At 41.3% G+C, this 18,642-nt stretch overlaps 1 protein-coding gene across 2 annotated transcripts; it reads right to left on the reverse strand.

Moving 5' to 3' along the window:
- Nucleotides 1-740: 740 nt before the first annotated feature.
- Arpc4 (Actin-related protein 2/3 complex, subunit 4) lies at nt 741-17,428 on the reverse strand. Of its 2 annotated transcripts, none has more exons than XM_080268790.1 (6): nt 17,350-17,428; nt 14,027-14,145; nt 4,148-4,300; nt 3,949-4,003; nt 3,587-3,757; nt 741-1,154 (listed from the first exon to the last, which is right to left on the reverse strand). In XM_080268790.1, exons 1-6 carry the CDS (start codon nt 17,350-17,352, stop codon nt 1,149-1,151), a joined length of 507 nt encoding a protein of 168 aa, XP_080124916.1. In that variant the 5' UTR covers nt 17,353-17,428; the 3' UTR covers nt 741-1,148. The 2 variants fall into 2 exon arrangements, with proteins under 2 accessions (XP_080124916.1, XP_080124915.1); XM_080268789.1 differs by having other exon boundaries at nt 17,224-17,407.
- Between the last annotated feature and the right edge of the window lie 1,214 nt (nt 17,429-18,642).

An 18,642-nucleotide genomic window follows, 5' to 3' on the forward strand; every position in this document is an offset into this window, starting at 1 on the left:
GTGGCTTGCGAGAGAAGAGCAACTTCAGCCTGCACTCCACTGGGTTCACATTTTAGATAAGCCTGGGGCCACAAAACCGGTACTTCAGAGCTTTACCAGGCTGCACAAGAAACAGTTCATGGTGGCAATGTTACTTATGCAGGCTAGAACAGATCCCATCTACCCACAACAGGTGATCTGTTATTCAGTATGACTCCTCTGGCTATAACTTCCTTTCAGCCAGGAAAAGGGAGGGTCAACAGAAACCATGGCTCTCAAGTGTTTAATATTTTGTAATGCACAATGGCTTACACTGACTTTTTAATCACCATAAATAATCAAATACCTATATAAACAAGGAAATCAAGATGTTTTAGTGAAGATGTGGTTATTCATCTCATTTAACCATTGCTAAAAATTATTACAACCAGTAGAAAAACACAGGCAATATATGCAAATCAGTTATACAATACAACTAGATTATTGTGCCATTTAAGTATAAAACTGACTAACATACCTTTAACAACTGGAATGGTTTTAATATTAGGCAAAAAGGTGGTCTGCAAAACCATCACTTCTGATAAATACATAAACATTGGACAGGCAGTGTTTCAGTACTTATTAACCCAATGATTCCAGTGATGCACTTTTTTTTTTTTTTTTTTTTTTATTCTTGTTACTTCCATATGCTTTAATTTATAAGAACCATCATACTGAAAGAGGTTTAATGAAGGTTATATCTGACCACTTTAGTTAAAAAAAATCTCTCCAACAGAATGCAGCTGTTTGGAGATAACAAGAATAAACCACAAAACACATCACTGGACTGTAGAAGTTAACCCCTTCAATCTGATGATGTACACTTATTCCATTCATGCTACATTCACAAGATTTTATTCAGCAGCTCATGAGAGACTTTTCAAACTATAAAGGTTAAGCATGGCCTTTATTTACCCCTATGCTACTTTGATGCTCTCTTAAGCTGAATAAAAATCCATTGGTAGCAGCAAGAATAAAGTCACATCATGGAAGTGAAGTAGTTAACGCTGGGAATTACTTTCAAGATTCAACCACTAACCTATGAGAGAGAGAGAGAGAGAGAGAGAGAGAGACAGTGGTACAGAAGGTGTTTCATCACCTGATGTTGCTGGCTCCCATAATATGGTGTCTCAGAACTGGGAAAAAAAAAAAAAAAGTTTCATTAGAAGAATTATTGTTGCTGATCTCAAACCATCATATTCCTGACATTTCCTACCTAAGGGTGGGGTTTGGCAAGGTTCACAAAATGAGGAAAGCAAAAGCATGAAAGAAGGAGAACTATCAACAGCATGCACAGTGAAATTGGCCAGACACTCACATAGCATTTAAGCATCCAGAACTCTAGTACCATCCCATTTAAATTACAGTAATAATTATCGTCAACCACGATTTGTTTTGCTATGAGAAGTCTTTCTGAAAACCAATACGTTTGCAGAGTGGTGGAAAGAATACAAAATAAAAGGCATCACGGTACTGAAATAATATTTTTAACAACTACATGATGAAGTATTTGTTAAGCAAAATATAACTACTGTACAGTCAAATCGCCTATGGCGCGTGCTTCTATGGCATGGTTTTCTATGACACGGCAAGGTGCCAGACCCCCCAAAATGAACCACGCGCATAAACTATACCTATGGCACGCTTGCGGCAAGGTTTGAAACGCACCTCTTGCCTCGAAATCCCCAACCCTACCCCTTCCACTTAAGCATTATCGTCACCGGAGTCAGGTACATACAGTACAGTCAGTACTTGTTATACGTTGAACCGGTATACGATAATTCGCTACAACAATAACAAAAAAGTTACACCCCAAAATCCAATTTATGATGAATTTCCCACTATAACGATATTGCCATCTGAAAATTTTGCACAAAGCAACAGGCGCACACAAGGCGACTGTCGCTCGTCTCAGGCAAGATGGCAGCCCTGGCGTGCAGAGCATTGTTTTGGTTCAGTTGCGCAGTCCCGCCACCCCTTCAAAGCCCTGTCTTTTCCATTCGTTCACGTGTGCCCCCCTGCTATCATCACCTCTCAGCCAAGCATCATACTACAGTATACATCGTGTAGCACCAGGACAACGTTACGCAAATGTGATTATTGTGTTGTTGCAACGATTTACTGTATATGAGTAATGCTGCCTGAATTGGTGTGATAGTGTTGTTTTGGTCTTGGAGATGACTTGGACCAACACAGGAAGTGATTAAAGTGGGTTGTTATTTTTGTTTGACTGATTACTTGATTGTGTGTGTGTGTAAAGTGAGGAAAAATAGGGAAAAGTGGGGTGAAAAGGGGGACTTTGGGTGAATGCCCAGAACCAAATTGCATTTTTCCCATAGGTTTAGTTATCTGTATGGCACGGTTTTCTATGACAAAGGCTTGGTCCAGAACCAATTAGCCACGCCTTAGGCAACCTGACTGTAAGTGGTAATGATAATAAAATCTGAAAGGTGATACCATACTGAAGGAGCTACACTGCTCACATATGCGCATCAATGTTCTTGAGTGAAGACATTCCTGACTCCCTTTTAGGCAACATTATTCATAATACTATTAAACTGGTATACATAAGCGCTCCTGAGCAAAAAAATAAATCGTCATCATCATCTAATCCTGTGTTGCCCCACAAGATGCGTAGGAGCCCGGGGCTAGGCAAGTTGGTCATGACATTTAAGATGAGAGTGACCAGCCTCACTCATCCCTGAGTGGCATTATGTCAGCAATAAACCCTAACCACCCCTTGGATATAAACCTACACAGGCTCAATCCGATTGGTGTGCCTCAATTACCTACTAAACCACTAGGCGCCATAATTTGGTTATATGGTTACCACCCAGCGTAGCAAATGGTTTCCTGGTGTACAGAAAACCATTTGGCTTGTCACTCAGTGTAGAGTCACTCACAGGCAGAAGGAAGAAGAAAAAGTGAAGACAGAAGAGGAAGAAAGGAAGAGAGGAAGGGGCAGACACCCAATGCAGCACTACATCAAGTGAGTGGATGGTGAGTGCCTCCACCTACCACCAAAAAAATAAAATATATACAGTAAGTAAATAAATAACCTCTAAATAAAGATAAAATATGCAAAAATAACCTTACATTTTTGGATGAATTAAAAATTGCCATGATACTAAACAAAATTCTTTTAATTCACTTCCTTGACCATGTTTATGCCTGGAGCCCATATTGCTAGATCAGATAATGCCACTAGCTGATGTACATGGCAGTGATGCATAATGTGTGTTGTGGTGTGGGGGACAGGATTACAGTGTGGGCATAGTGGATTGTCTGTGAGTAGGGTAGGAAGTTGACTGTATTATACTCTGCCTGGTTGGGTAGGGTAGTTTCTGAGGGATGGATGTCTGGTTGTGGTCTATGAATAACTGCCAATTACAGTTCCACTGGTATGTATAAAGCCAATTTATCAATTTCCCCAAATTTACAGAGGAGTATTTGTTGTATTAGTGAAAACTAAAAATAAAAATAAGCACATGCCTCATATATAACATGAAGTTACTGTCTGGTACCTATAACTATGACTCTGAGAACTTAGGATCAATATACCACTTACCCTTTTAAGGTATTCCATGGCACATTCTCTGGCACGAGCATTAACTGCCAGCTTCATCTCTGAGATTTCTTTGTCAATTTCTTCCATGAAGTGAATGACAAAGTCAACAAGTTTGTGTTTGAACATCTGTTCTGTGTGGAAGTTTGTGATGAGGAAAGAGATATCATACCCCTGTTGAAAAATGACAAATAATAGTTAGCAGCATAGAATGATTACAGACCTTGTAAAAAAATAATTTCTGATATCTCACTTGAACTTGTCCCTGTCAGTTTCTTTTAGCAACAGATGTGCTGAATTTCTATTAAAGAATATTATAATGAACATATACCAAAGAATGCAAGACAACTACGATAATACTGTACCTCAACAGGTTTCCTTCGTAGAATGATAAAGTTTTCAGCTCTCATCATCATAAACCTGTAAATTATAATCATCAGAAATCTCAAATTACTACTGCTGCAACAGAACTCTAACTTCCACTATAGATTGGCAGTTTATTGCAATCAAGTCATGACACCTGCACAGAACACACTGTAAATTTTGTAATCTCAGTATAATTACCTCATAAATTTATGGCACAGGATACGCTCAATATCATCTGCCTGTTTGATAGAAATGGAGATCCTTATGGAGTTAATTGACGGCTCTATGAGAACCTTTTCCTTCTCATTTCGACTGACAACAACTGCCGTCATCAACAGCTCCTTACTTGATCTGTGGAAATGGAAATTTATGAACCACTGACAACATACACTACTGGCAAAACAATACAGTACAGAACAGAGAGAAAAAGTTCTACTTTATAAAAGATGTTGTTGCATTAACTATAAATCAATTTAAAAATAACAACCTGTAAATGCCAATCGTTTTGCTTTTGAAGGTTCCAACATGCTTGCATGCGTTGGCCTTGGTCACCTAATGGTGGCTCTCCATGCTGCCCTAGCTCTGGCAGCTTCCCTATTTAGTCCCCTAATCCTGAGGTTAAAGTCAATGACCTCATCCCAGGTCTTTTTCGGTCTACCTCTCACTACTCTACCCCCAGCATTAACACTTCTCACTTTCTGCACCCAATTATCATCCCCCTTCCTCTTCACACGCCCAAACTGTCAATCAACCTCTCCTCATCACAACACCAATACACTTCAGTCCCATCCTACCTCTCAACTCTTCCATCGTAAACCTAATCCCCCCAGGCCTTGCACTCAAGGATGCACTGCACATCCACCTAATCATTGCCATTTCTGTACGTTTGAGCCCATGAATATCCTCTTCCTTTACTGCCGCAGACTCACTACCAGACAGCATTACACTCCAAACACATGCCACATACAAAGATCCCTTGGCACGGAGGGAGAGCCCTCTCAACATCAGGAAAGGCAACAGCTCCCTGAACTTCTTCCAATTACTCTTCACTCTAGTCACAGAGCTAGCTCCTGCCCCACCTCCTGCACATAACAGGTATCCCAAATAACAAAACTCTTCCACACAGTCAAGAGACTCACCAGCATGTTCAATCCTCTTAAGCCTGGCAATATCCACATGCTCTCCCCGACAAATCGCACACATGAAATCAGCATTATCTCACAGTCTACCTCTAACCACTACATATCTTATGCATCCACTTATTACAAACACTGCACAAGGTGGAATTACTTCCCACACCCTTGTGACAAATCACACACGGTCACTCTCCCCTCTTCTTTTGATAGTACCACCCCCAGCCCCAGATGCCATCACTTTTGTTTTACCTGCATTACTCCCCTTGTATACATTTACAATTACACTCTTCAGCCAATCATCTGGGACAACACACTCATATATAACCGTATTTATCAAGTCAGTGATTAACCCCACTCCTATATCTCCTGAGGTTTTCAACATTTCAGCAGTGAACCTAGACACACCTGCTGCCTTCCCCATCTGCATCCTGCTTCAAGCCCTGCTCACAGTAGCAGCATCAATCAAAGGCCAAGGGTATACACTGGATCTGCTGGCTCCACACCTTCCCTGTCCCAGTCAAACTCCTCAATCAACAACCGCTTGTAATGCTCTCTCCAGGACTCTTTAATATCCCCACTGTTCACCTCTACCTTTCCTTCATCATTCTTCACACACTGCTCACCTATGATATCCCTTTTTTCCTTTTCATCTGATCTGCCACCTTAAATATGATATACTTCCTTTCCACACTAATTAGGTTATCCAGTAAAAGTCTCTGAGACTCAGACTTTGCCCTGTAAACCTCTTTTCTAGCCCTACACTTGGCGGCCAAGTATTCCTCTTTGTTACCACCCTTTCTCCATTCCCAGAAAAGCCTTCTTAACTGCAGTTTCTACACCCTCATCCCACCACCAAGTTAATTTATGCCTTGTCCATCCACACACTGAATCAATAACTCACAAGAGGTTGTTCTTGAGGCTCTGTACTGTTCATTAACACTTCTGTTAATGTATCTCTGTTCAGCCGCTACTCTACTCATCTCGCTATAGAAGGCATCCCTTACTGCTTGGTTTTTCAACTTCCATATTTTCCTCCTGCATGCGCTATACAGTACTCCATTTCACCGAGTCTGGCACCATCAGCAACGTCCTCAATGCCTATAGTGTTGATGTAAATCCTCAGCACTAGGTAAACCTCTGTTTATTACCCTAAGAACCAATATCAAAAGGCAATACAAAAAGGGATATCCAGTACTGAGGACCTTTATCAGTGCTACAGGTGTTGAGGACATCACTGATGGTGCCAGACTCAGTGAAATGGAGTATAGTCATCTTTTTCATCACCCACTCCTTAAACACTAGTCACATTTCAATAACTTGTGTTGCTGCACACACTCCTCGCTCCCTATAACTTTAACATCCCTCATTAACTTCCTTTCAGCCCTCCTGACCAGGAAATAGTCAATCTCGCAGTTATTTCCTCCAGATTCATATGTAATCAACTTATTCTCTCATTTCATTTCATTTAGATTTTGAAGTTCCAACATGCTTGCATGCATGGTGTTGCATACAGTTATGATCATTGCCTCCCTAAACTCGAGTATCATTTCCCCTTACTCATTTCTTGTACCATATGTACATCCCCCATGTACTCCTTCATATCCTTGAGCTGCTTCACCTACATGACCATTTAAGTCCCCTCCCAAAACTACAATTTCATCATCCCCCATATCACTTACTACGAATATTAAGCCATCCCAGAATTTATCCTTCTCTATCTCATCCAAGCCTGCCTGTGGAGAATACACCAGTATAAGTGCAAACATTATCTCACCAAACAAAATTTTCACTATATTTCCATTCACTGACTCTCACTACATTCATGACATATTCCACCCATTTCTCCTAAACCAGCACACCCACACCACCATATCCATCTGCCCTACTCTGTCAAAACAACCTGTGATGACAATCACTCCCGGCAATCATTCTGGCTGATCCTCCCCTATACTTGACTTCTTGCACACATCCCACGTCCACGCACCTCCTACGTAATGTCTCAACTACTTTCCCCACTCTGCCCCTCACGCTTCCCACGTTTCACGATGCCACTCTGATACCCACTGTAATAAGATATACATCATTATGATTCACTCAGTCGGATTATTCTAAACTTACTTCCCCATGTTAACATGGACTGAAGTGGTCTAAAACATGGATCTGTATTTTTATATGAGACAAAAGGGAGCAAGACATCCTACCTCAAACTCTTAGCTATGTTGTAACTAGTGGCAGGTGGGGGCACCCATCATCCACTCACCCAATTATGGTCTCTACACTGAGTGACAAGCCAAATGGTTTCCTGTACCTAGGAAACCAATTATTAAGCTGGGTGGTAACCATATAACCGGAGTTTTTGGCTGGGTTAAATGTCCCCAGATTCCCCTATCTAAAATCACTTAATCACGGCAAATGTTTTGGAGAACCTCGGAGGGCTCAATACCTGCCCAGGGCCCCAACAAAATGGGCAGATCCACATGACCATGTGGAATGTGAGAGGTGTGAATGAGGAGACCAAGAGGGTGGAATGGGTGAAAGTGTTCAAGAGTGCAAGATATACCTTGATGAAACTGTGTGAAACAAAGATGAAAGGGTGTGAAGTGGAGGAGTGGGAGGGTGTGAAATGTGTAAGATTGGGCATGAATGGGTGAGGAAGCTGCAAGAAAGGAGTTGCTTTGTTGATGAATGACATGTGGCAGAGTGGAATGAGAGATTACAATTGTGTCAGCTCTAGACGTATGTGTATCAAGTTCAAGTTTGAGAAGGTGAAAGTGGCAGTGATTGTAGCATATGCACCGTGTGATGACAGGAATGAGAGAGAGAAAGACAGCTGTTCAAGTCTAACTGTTACAGATATTTTATGAACAGAGGACACCAGTAATCTGGTGTATGGATTTTTTTTTTTTCCCATTTGTTTTTCCTTCCTCCGTTCTGTTATTTAAAAAAAAAAAAAAAAAAAAAAAAAAAAAAAAAAAGCTTCTGGGATGAGCTGGATGAAACACTAGGAGAAATGCCCAGGAGCTATAAAGTGACTGTCATGGGCGACATGAATGGGAGAGTAGGCACTGGTCCTGAGGATGGCATAATGGGTTGTATTGGAGTACCAGGAGAAAATGATAATGGGAAAAGACTGAAGGTTATGTGTCACGAAAGGAGGTTTTGCATTTGTAACTCGTACTTCAAACACAAAGATGTACATAAATATACACGGTATAGAGGGAACAGGGATCACGTTGAAAGAAGCCTGAATGATCACGTGCTCGTAGAGAGGCCGATGCTGGGAATGGTTGCTGATACAAAGGCAGTGAAAGGACAATGTGGAGGTCTGTCAGATCATATGATTGTGGTATGCAGGATCAAGCTGAGAGGAGTGAGGTGGACCAGGAGAAAGAGAAGCAGACAGGGAGAAAGACTGAAAGCTGAGAAACTGAGGATCAAAGAATTGGCAGATGAATACAGGACCAAAATAGGGGAGGAGTTGGAATCAGTGAAATGAAATGCAATCGATCTAGACAGTTTGTGGAATGCATATAGGGATTGCTTAGTTAGGAATGCTAAAGCGGTGTTAGGTGTAGCATGAGTAATAACAAAGAAGAAAGATGCAGCATGGTGGGATGGGGAGGTTGAGAGAGCAGTGGAGGAAAAGAGGAAGAAGTGGCTAGAGTGGTTACAGGACAGGGGTTCAATTGAAATAAGGACTGAATATATTGAGAGCAAGAAGCATATAAGGAGACTAATGAAGAGATAAAGAAGGAGGTAAATGATGATCTAGGAAGAAAAATGAATGCAAACTACTCTAAAAATAGGAAGTTATTCTGGAGAGAGGTGTGGACATGTAGAAGTGATGGCAAAAAGAAATGTGAAAGATATAAGTGGCAGATTATTTACCCATGGGGATGAAGTAAGGACCAGACAAAAAAAATATTCTGAAAGTCTGATGAATGGGAATGAAGAGAACAAAGCAACTGTTAACATGACTGGTTTGGGGAGTGTGCAGAAAAGGAATGCAGTGCCAGGAAATGTGACATTCGCACAGGTGAAGAATGCTGTGAAGCAGCTGAAAAACAGGAATGCAGCTGGAGTTGATGATATGTATGCAGAGATGATTAAGTACAGTGGAAAGAGTGGAATAAAGTGCTTGCAGGAGATATGTAAGACAGCAAGGATGAGTGAACCTGTGCCAGCAGAGTGGAAAAAAGCTGCAACTGCACCCCTGTACAAAAATAAAGGTGAGAGTGGAATAAAGTGCTTGCAGGAGATATGTAAGACAGCAAGGATGAGTGAACCTGTGCCAGCAGAGTGGAAAAAAGCTGCAACTGCACCCCTGTACAAAAATAAAGGTGAGAGTGGAATAAAGTGCTTGCAGGAGATATGTAAGACAGCAAGGATGAGTGAACCTGTGCCAGCAGAGTGGAAAAAAGCTGCAACTGCACCCCTGTACAAAAATAAAGGTGAGTGAAGGGAGTGCAAGAATTATCTTAGCATAAGTTTACTGAGTGTTGTAGGGGAAGTATATGGAAGAATTATTATAGAGAAAGTAGGACAGATATCAGAAGTCCTTGTGAGTGATGAACAGGGTGACTTTAGGTGTGGCAGAGGACGTGTGGATCAAAGATTTGCAGTGAGACATTGTGAAGAAGGCTTGTGAGAAGGACTATAAGGTGTTTATGGCATTTATGGATCTGGAAAAAGCATACAACACAGTAGACAGAAAATTATTGTGGAAGGTTTTGCGCATATATGGTGTAGATGGTAAGCTGGTAGGTGTCGTCAAGAGTTTTTATGAGGGTAGTGAGGCACGTGTAAGGGTAAATGGGCATCTAGGTGAATGGTTCACGATCAATGTGGACATGCGACAAGGTTGTATGATGTCCCCATGGTTGTTCAATATACAGTATATATGGATGGGGTGATAAGAAGTAAAAACACGAATAATGGAGAGTGGGATGGCATTGGTAATGAATGGTGATGGATGGAATATCTCAAATTTGTTGTATGCTGATGATGCAGTACTACTTGCAAATACTGGACAGGAGCTTGGTAGACTAGTGCAGAGTTTTGCTGATGTCTGTGGGCATCGTGCCTTGAAAGTATATGTACAAAAGAGCAAATTGATGGTAATCGAGAGAGAAGGTGACTCCCAGTGTGATGTTACAGTAGATGGAGAGAGACTGGAATTGGTGAGAGAGTTCAAATACCTGAGTACAGTAATACAAAAGAGAGGAAAATGTGCAAAAGAAGTGGAAAGCAGAGTGAAACAAGGAAGGAAAGTAGCTGATGATGTGAAGACCTTGATAAGAAACAGAGGCTTGAGTTGCAGTTGCACGAGGCTTACATGAAGGCGTGTTAGTGCCAACTTTAACATATGGAAGTGAGACTATGGTGTGGCATGAAAATGAAAAGTCAAGAGTGGGAACTGCTGAGAAATGTATGTGGAGCACAAAGAGTGGATAGGATACGAAATAATGTGATTTGTGAAAGATGTAGAGTCAGGAAGTCTGTGGACACCAGAATCGAAAAGAATGTACTGAGATGGTATGGTAAAGTGAAGAGAATGGATAACAACAGAGTGGTGAAAAAGGTATATCTGAGCGAATCTGAAAGAGGGAAGAGGTGAGGGAGACCAAGAAGAAGACAGAGGGATATGGTGGATGAGTGTGAGAGGAAGAGAGGTATGGAAGTTGGTGAGGCTAGGGAACTGACAAGAGAGCCAGCTGGCAGGATGAATGTTGTAAGAAGAAATGCATGATCACGGATTTGGCACCCCTTTTTAATATGCCAGCGTCCAGACTGACTCAATCAGATACGTTTATGTGAAGCCGCAGAATGTGGTGTAAGTTTCTGATGTATCCGATGGAGACAGGATTCCAGGGGCTTGAATGACGAGTGAATGGATGCGTGGCCCATTGGAATGGGCAAACTTAGGCTGTCTGAATGCTGCTGCTCCTGACCCTGCCCTAGGGTGGGCAAGGAGGTCTGGATAATGATGATGATGATGATGATGTAACTTTTTTTTTTTTTTTTAATGTGTCCGACTCTGGGCATAGGCTTCACAGCCTGCTATCAAGGCCCAGCAGTCCTCCTACATACCATACACCTCTACATCGTTAACAAGGTGCTTGCATCACAAGCAATAAGCAATATTTTATTTCTTCTTTGTTTTTTTATAAAAACACCAATATGCTTGTATGCCTTGGCCTTGCTCACCTACTGGCAGTTCTCCATGCTGCTCAATCTCAAGCAGCCTCACTATTCAGTTCCTTATCTCTATGGCCTCATTCTATGACATAATCCCAAGTCTTTTTCAGTCTGCCTCTTGTAACTCTACCCTCAACATTCACATCCTTCACCCTCTACACCTAGTTGTCATCCTTCTTCCCTTCACACCCCCAAACCATCTCAATTTACCCCTTCTCATCGTAACACTAATATTTTCAAGTCCCATCCTTCTTCTTAACTCTTCATTCACAATCCTAACCCACCCTCCCCCAGACCTGCCACTCAGGGATGCTTTAGATATCCATCTAATCATTCTCATCTCTGTACATCTCAGCCTACAAATATCCTCCCCCTTTACTCCCTCACTACCATACAGCATCACAATCCAACACATGTGTCATACAAGGACCCTTTAGCATGGAGGGAAAGCTCTCTCAGTGTCTGGAGGGTAACAACTTCTTGAACTTCTTCCAGCAGCTCTTCACTCTTGCTTTCACACTAGCTCCAGCCCCACCTCCAGCACATGTCCCCCAAATAATAAAAGTCTACCACACATAGTCTCCAGCAAGATTAATCCTTCCTGCTTCTCTGCCCCTCGGTACTCTCCTTTACATATAGCACAGACAAAATCCACATGCTTTGCAGCCTACCTCTAACACCACTACATCTCTTATCCCCTTGCTTATCACAATCACTGCACAAGCTGGAGTTACTTCCCAACCTCTTGTGGGTGCCAAACTGTGCATGACCACACTCCCTCTACTTAGACAGCACCGCCACACACCCTAGATGTCATAACATGTTTTATCTGTGTATGCTCTCAAACTCTTGTTCCCCATTCCATCTCTCCACTTTGTAATTCTTTCTTCTGCTACCTCTCATTCTCTGCAATCAATACCAAGTCATCAGAATATACACCTCCCATAGGAGTTCAGTTCTAAAGGCATGTAAGAGACCTTCATGCATCACAATAAAAAATATGGGGTTTAAATCCAACCCCTGATGCACACCAACATTTGCCACTCACACTTCCTCTGGGTCCAAACACTCTTGTGCATTGCCATAACTAATCTCAAAAGCAAGTAGATTCTAAACTCTGGTGATGTTTTTAAGCTACTGCATACATTAAACAGCTGTGAAAGCCCTTTTATAAGTGTTACACAACTTCAAGGAAGTTCGTTTCACGTGGATTTCCACGAAATGTTACCCCCGCAAAATATGAGAGATTCCTGTATTGTACTTTAAATTTTCAACTTGATATTAATGGCCAAAAATACAATCATGCCAAAACAGTCATACCAGTATGTCATATGTATACAGTGTATAAAAATGAAGAAAAAAAATTGCTATTTCAGAAGGTTAAAATACAACAGCCAATCCCTATCACCCCCTCACTGTAGAAACAAGGCCTGTGGTCCAGTACAGTATACACAAGGGCAGAAGGCCAATCTATTCCTCTTGTTGGCATTTCACAGTTCAAAATCCTCTAGTCAGTTCTTGAGGATCAAACTCTGTGTATATAATCTGATTTTTGTCAGGGATCAAGAAAAAAAGAAAAATCTGGCTTTCTTTACTTGCTGCCAACTCGGAAACAACTAATACAGGCATACAGTCACAAGCAAAAGATTACTAACATTCCTCTACTGCCTTTGTGACCTACCTTCCATATTTCTCATTCCTCTCTGAATAGCACTGAGAGTACCGTATCCTTCCTTCTCATACCCTTTTGTTATACAGTATTTCATATTATCATCACATAATATGAATGAGTCTGGGTGTGTATGTAAGAAATGTAATCTAAAGGTGACTGTAGGGAAGAGTAAAGTTATGGTCTTTGAAAGAAATGAAGTCATTGAATGTATAGTGAGGCTGGATGATGAGAAAATGGAAAACGCAAGTGCATTTAAGTACTTGGGTAGTGTGATGAGTAAGGATGGAAGTTTAGAGGTTGAAGTGCTTGAAAGGGTGCAACAGAGAAGAACAGTTGCTGGTTCTTTTAACGCAGTGATAAGGAACAAGGAAGTGAGCATGGAAGTAAAAAAGCCACTGCATGACAGTATTGTGATACCAACTCTTAACATGTGGAAGTGAAGCTTGGACCTTGTTGGAAGGACACAAGTCAAGAGTGAGAGCAGTGGAAATGAGTTATTTGAGAGAAGCCTGTGGAGTTACATGGAGAGACAGACTGACAAATGAGGAAGTGAAGGAGCACAGTGGTGTGGATGTGGATGTGACAGAAAGCATTAGAAGAAATACACTGAGGTGGTTTGGCCATGTGGAGAGGATGAAGAGCAAGAGACTAACAAGGAGGGTGTATGCGAATGAGGTGGTTGGGGGGAGAGGGAGGGATGGAGTGGAGAGGTATATGAGAGAGGGAGGTGTGAGCTGGGAGCAAGGCAGTGAAGTGGCATTGGACAGGGCAACATGGAGGTGATTTGTTTGTGGCCATCCCTTACAGGATTGAGGCATCTGGCAATAAACAGATAGACAGATCACATAATATTAACCTTCCTTCTCATACTCATTTGCTGTCTCATATTATCACTGAATAATACTATTATCCTTCTTAATGATACCCTTTGTTGTTTCATATAATCATCACATACAGCAACATACTTCCATTGCCACAGCTGGTAAGAAAGTGTCTGCAAAGATTTGATTGTGACAGTACCATACATTACCATTATCTGACACAGATTGAATGAAACAAAGAAAAGCTCACCTCACTTCTACCTCTGGCTTGTTGTGTCTCTCCACTACTTGTGAGTTGAAGTTCTGCAGGCACATGGCTGCTGAGAGTGTGTGTCGCACTGCATTCAGGTACGGACGTAATGTTGCTGACTGGAACAAATTAAAATACAGTAAATTAAGAGATAATGCTACTCCATAATGGTGAAAGAACTCCTTCGCATAAGGATTATTTTTTTCTTTTTTTATCCTTGCTACCACTTAACTGGGGCCAAATTGGCTCACTGCCAACCCCTACAACTAAAACTCACTTCACTAAAGTGAGGTCAACTCCATCTTTACATATAAATCTAAATACAGTATCAGCAAGAAATGAGAATCCATCCATCCATCATCCAATCTTATGTCGCCTCCTGAGAAGCGTAGGAAGCCGGGGCTAGGCAAGTTGATCCTGACATTTAAGATGAAACTGACCAGCCTCACTCATCCCTGAGTGGTATAACGTACGCAATAAACCCCAACCACCCCTTGGATATAAACATACACAAGCTCAATCCAATTGAAGCACCTTAATACATTCATTATAATTTCCTTCCCTGACCTGATCATATTAAATTTAATCTATTTTACCAATCACTGGCTTAATAAAGTCTATTTATCAATCTACAGCCAGACACCATAATCCTGTATGGGGTGGCCATTTGACTCTGAGTTAGTTGTTTTACGGGGAGGGATACTAACCCTAGGCCAACCCACTTGTTGACATGTAGAAAACACTTATGTATTGGTTATGTGGTTACCAACCAGTGCTGTTAATGGTCTCCTGACTTACAGAAAATCATTTGGCTTGTCAATCAATGTAAAGCCACCTGAAAAGGGAAGAAGAATAAGAAAAAGTGACAGGAAAGTTGGAAGATATGGGAAGAGATGAGGGAAAACAGAAAAAGAATGATAAAGGTGACGGAAGAAGCAGACAGCACTACAACAAGTGAGTGGATGATGGTCGCAGTCTCTTACCACAGTCTTAATAATGACAAGATTAATTTCTTAAACACTAACAATTTTATTAATACAATATAAAAAAATTAAGGAACTTTAATAAGCTAAGTAATACCTTCCTGTAAATGATACAATATACTGCAGCACACACCTGGCTATAGACAGACAGACACAATACACAGACATAATACAACTGTGCCTCCTCATATGTGAACTCCACTTGCATGGTGTCTATAGGTTGTGTCAAAACTTAGCAAAAAAAACATTTATTGTGTAAAAAATCAGTGAGCTGGTTGGGGGAGGGGGGGGGGGAAAGAGTGATGGTTATGCCATTATCTGTAGTGTCATTTTTGCCTTGAAGACGACACATGCGGGTGAGGCTAACCAGCTGTTGATTCCCTACAACATCCCATGTAAAGAACTAACTGGGCACGATGATGAATGCAGTGAGTGTTACATACAGTTCAGTGGTACCCTGCCAGTAACTATGTATTTCCAGTGGTGCCGTGCCATGTTTGTGACCTATGTTATGGTTGTGCCTTATGTATCTATCCATTAACCCTGCTAGTGAATCCTGCTTTCACTGTACAGTGTATGCATCGCTAGTGGACCCAGCCAGTGACTTTTTCTGGTCTGTGTGGTGCCATGCTACTGATTTTTGGTATGGTTGTACCCTGTGTGTCTCCATTAGCCATCAGTGACTTGCTTTAGCTGTACAGTGTGTGCATCTCCAGCAGACCCCAGCCAATGACTTTATGTCGTCTGTGTAGTGCTGTGCTAGTGACTTGCAAGAAGAGAGTGGTACAGTACTGTGCTATACGCTGTCAGTGACTTGCGTTGCCGTGCCCATGTGTGTGCTTTGCCATGGTGTCTTCTTCCCTTTCACTGTCTAAAGTAAGCTGTAAACCTCTCGGTTTGGCAATGACATTTGGAAAGAAATAAAACACTGAAGATCGGAAGTAATATTTGCTGTGAATTGTCAGTGAACTTCTGCTCAATCTATGAAGTGATGTGGTTTATGCGCCACCCTTGTTCAACAGATGCTGGCTGCTACCCATGACGTACGATAACTGGCAGTATCATAGTTTACTCACTGATTCCAGAGATGCCTTTATTATATTCGGTCTTGCTACTCCACCAAATTTATTTTTTGAAGGAAAGCCCAATGGTCTATCTCTCTATAGTCATACACTAAACTCCTGTAAGGGGAAGCTGCTTCTCTTTGGGTTAACTGTTTTATGGCAAGCGGCACTAACTCTCTGCCAACCCACTTGCTGACACGTAGGGAACATGTATGGGTTGGTTATATGATTACTATCCAGTGCTGTTAATGATTTCCTGGTTTACAGGAAACCATTAGGCTTGGCACTCACTGTAAGACCATCTGAAAAGGAAAGAAGAGTAATAAAAAGTGGCAGGAAATACTATGTAGGAGAAATAGTAAGGGAGGACAGACTGAAAGAAAATGATAAGGGTGAAGGAAAATGTAGGCATCACTACATCTAATGATGGAACAGTGAACCCCCAGTGCAAAAAGTTTTACATGAGCCTAATAAAACTGTTTTGCAGACATAAAGAATAAAAAATTGGTACCTCATTGAATCAAAGGATATAATCTCTTAAAAATTATGCCACTATAAAGGAGCAAAGCCCACTTCCTGATGCTGATCTACAGTACCTCAACGTTTACACTCTTACAGCTCCAGAACCAATTTTAATCCTCCATTCTTTTCTTACGCCAAAACCAACTAAATCTAGCCTTCTGTATCATACCAATGCATTTAGATGCTGACTGATCATGCTGCTGGTTCATATTTCCACCATCTGCAACTCTGTCATGCAGAAATGCACTACAAATTCATTTTGTTAGTCCTAACCCTGCACACTCCAGCTTATGGATACAGGCACATCACCATCCACCTCTGTGGCTCCAAACTACAGCTACGGGTGGGGTGAATGATGGTCATTATCAATACAGCACTATGAAATAAATCATAAAAATTAATTTTCATCTATAGTTTCCAAAGATAAGTGGAATCCACAATTATCATGAGCCAAAACTCTAAAGACAACTGCTGCAACAGTACATGGTTATCAGCCTGAAAAGTGCATAGGAAAACGCCCTTTTCTAAACATTTACCTTTGAGAATATTCAGAAGACACACTACTCATGTTCATTATCTGTTGAGTGAAAACTAGAATTAAATATCAACAAACTCCATATAAACTTACGATTTCCAACTTCATGAGTCACACCAATCAAGCTATCAAATGTCAGTCTTACCAATGACTTTCTTAGACATCAGTTTCATACACTTATTCTTAAGCTTGTCATACACAAACAATGGTTTTTCTTACCATTATGAACTGCTCCCTTATTACCCAAATGCCCACAAATATTTAACAATGGTGCACCGACCAGCTTCCTGTCACTTATCTCGGATACACCCGGCTTGTCCGACTTTTGACTTCGGCTTCGTCAGACCGAATATGATCATTATCCAATATTCCCAATATATGCACCGTCGCACCTTTGCCAGCTGATTTACTCGTTTATTATAGTCTAAAATGTACGCAATGTACATCAAAACACAATATAAATTTGCTATAACCCACTATTTATGATCCGGCTGGGTCCGAACGCGGTGTTTACATTTAGTTTCTAATACTTTTATATATGCTTATGAACTATTATTACAACAGCATTTTAAAAATTGTATATTTTATATTTTTACGGCTGCTGTTCATTTTAAATAAGACACAAACATATAATTATGAAGAATGGTACCTCAATCGTAGGGCTCATGCTTATCTCTATATTTGAACAAATCCGCTAGGTATGCTGTGTATTGAAGTTTTTAAACTCACCATTTTGTTACATTCTAGTTGCATCAATCAAGATGTTAATATTTCAGTATGCTAGCTGAACTACAAGAACATGTGGGCATAATATGCAGAACAAAACAATAATGATGAAAATCTAGCAGTCAGAGGGTTAAAAACTTTTTCAAATACCATTTTCTCTGCAATATGGTATTGACGAACTGCCTTTTCATATGTCTGCTTGCGTTCGCATCACTGAACTCTATAGCAAGACATTGTTTTGTTGTATTAACATTCTGTACCTAGATGCTCTTGATAGTGCAGAGTTGAAAGTGTCAAGTGAAGCAGGCACAACCCACAAGCATGCAAAAAGGACTAGCCAGGGCTCTAGAATTTCAGTCCTATTGCAGGTCCCAGTACTTCCACTTTTCAGGTAGGTCGTAGTGCAGGACTGAAGGCAAGAAAGGCGCAGGTACGTGAAGCGGAAAAATTTGAAGGAAGTTGCTGGTGCTGTGAAAAGACAGGACATAAGAAAGAGGACTGCTACAAGTGGAGGAGGGAACGGGAGAAGAGCAGAGGAAGCTGCTGATACTTTTTTTTTTTTTTTTGGGGGGGGAAGGCTTATTGGTCATCACCCGCATGGAGGGGTATTAGGCCAGCCTCTTGCGTATGACTATTGCCATCCAACTCCCGCAGCGTACAAAACCGCCGATATAGGGGACCAATCGAGGAGGGAGCTTGTGGTAAAAGGCTCGCAGATCGGCTAGACCCACCTCCTTCCCCCTGACGATCAGCATCTCCTCACCCGGAGATACGTATCTCCTCAGC

This window comes from Coenobita brevimanus, chromosome 29 (assembly GCF_032717465.1).
Source record: "Coenobita brevimanus isolate Jiangsu-jjx chromosome 29, ASM3271746v2, whole genome shotgun sequence".
Taxonomy (NCBI): Eukaryota; Metazoa; Arthropoda; class Malacostraca; order Decapoda; family Coenobitidae; genus Coenobita; species Coenobita brevimanus.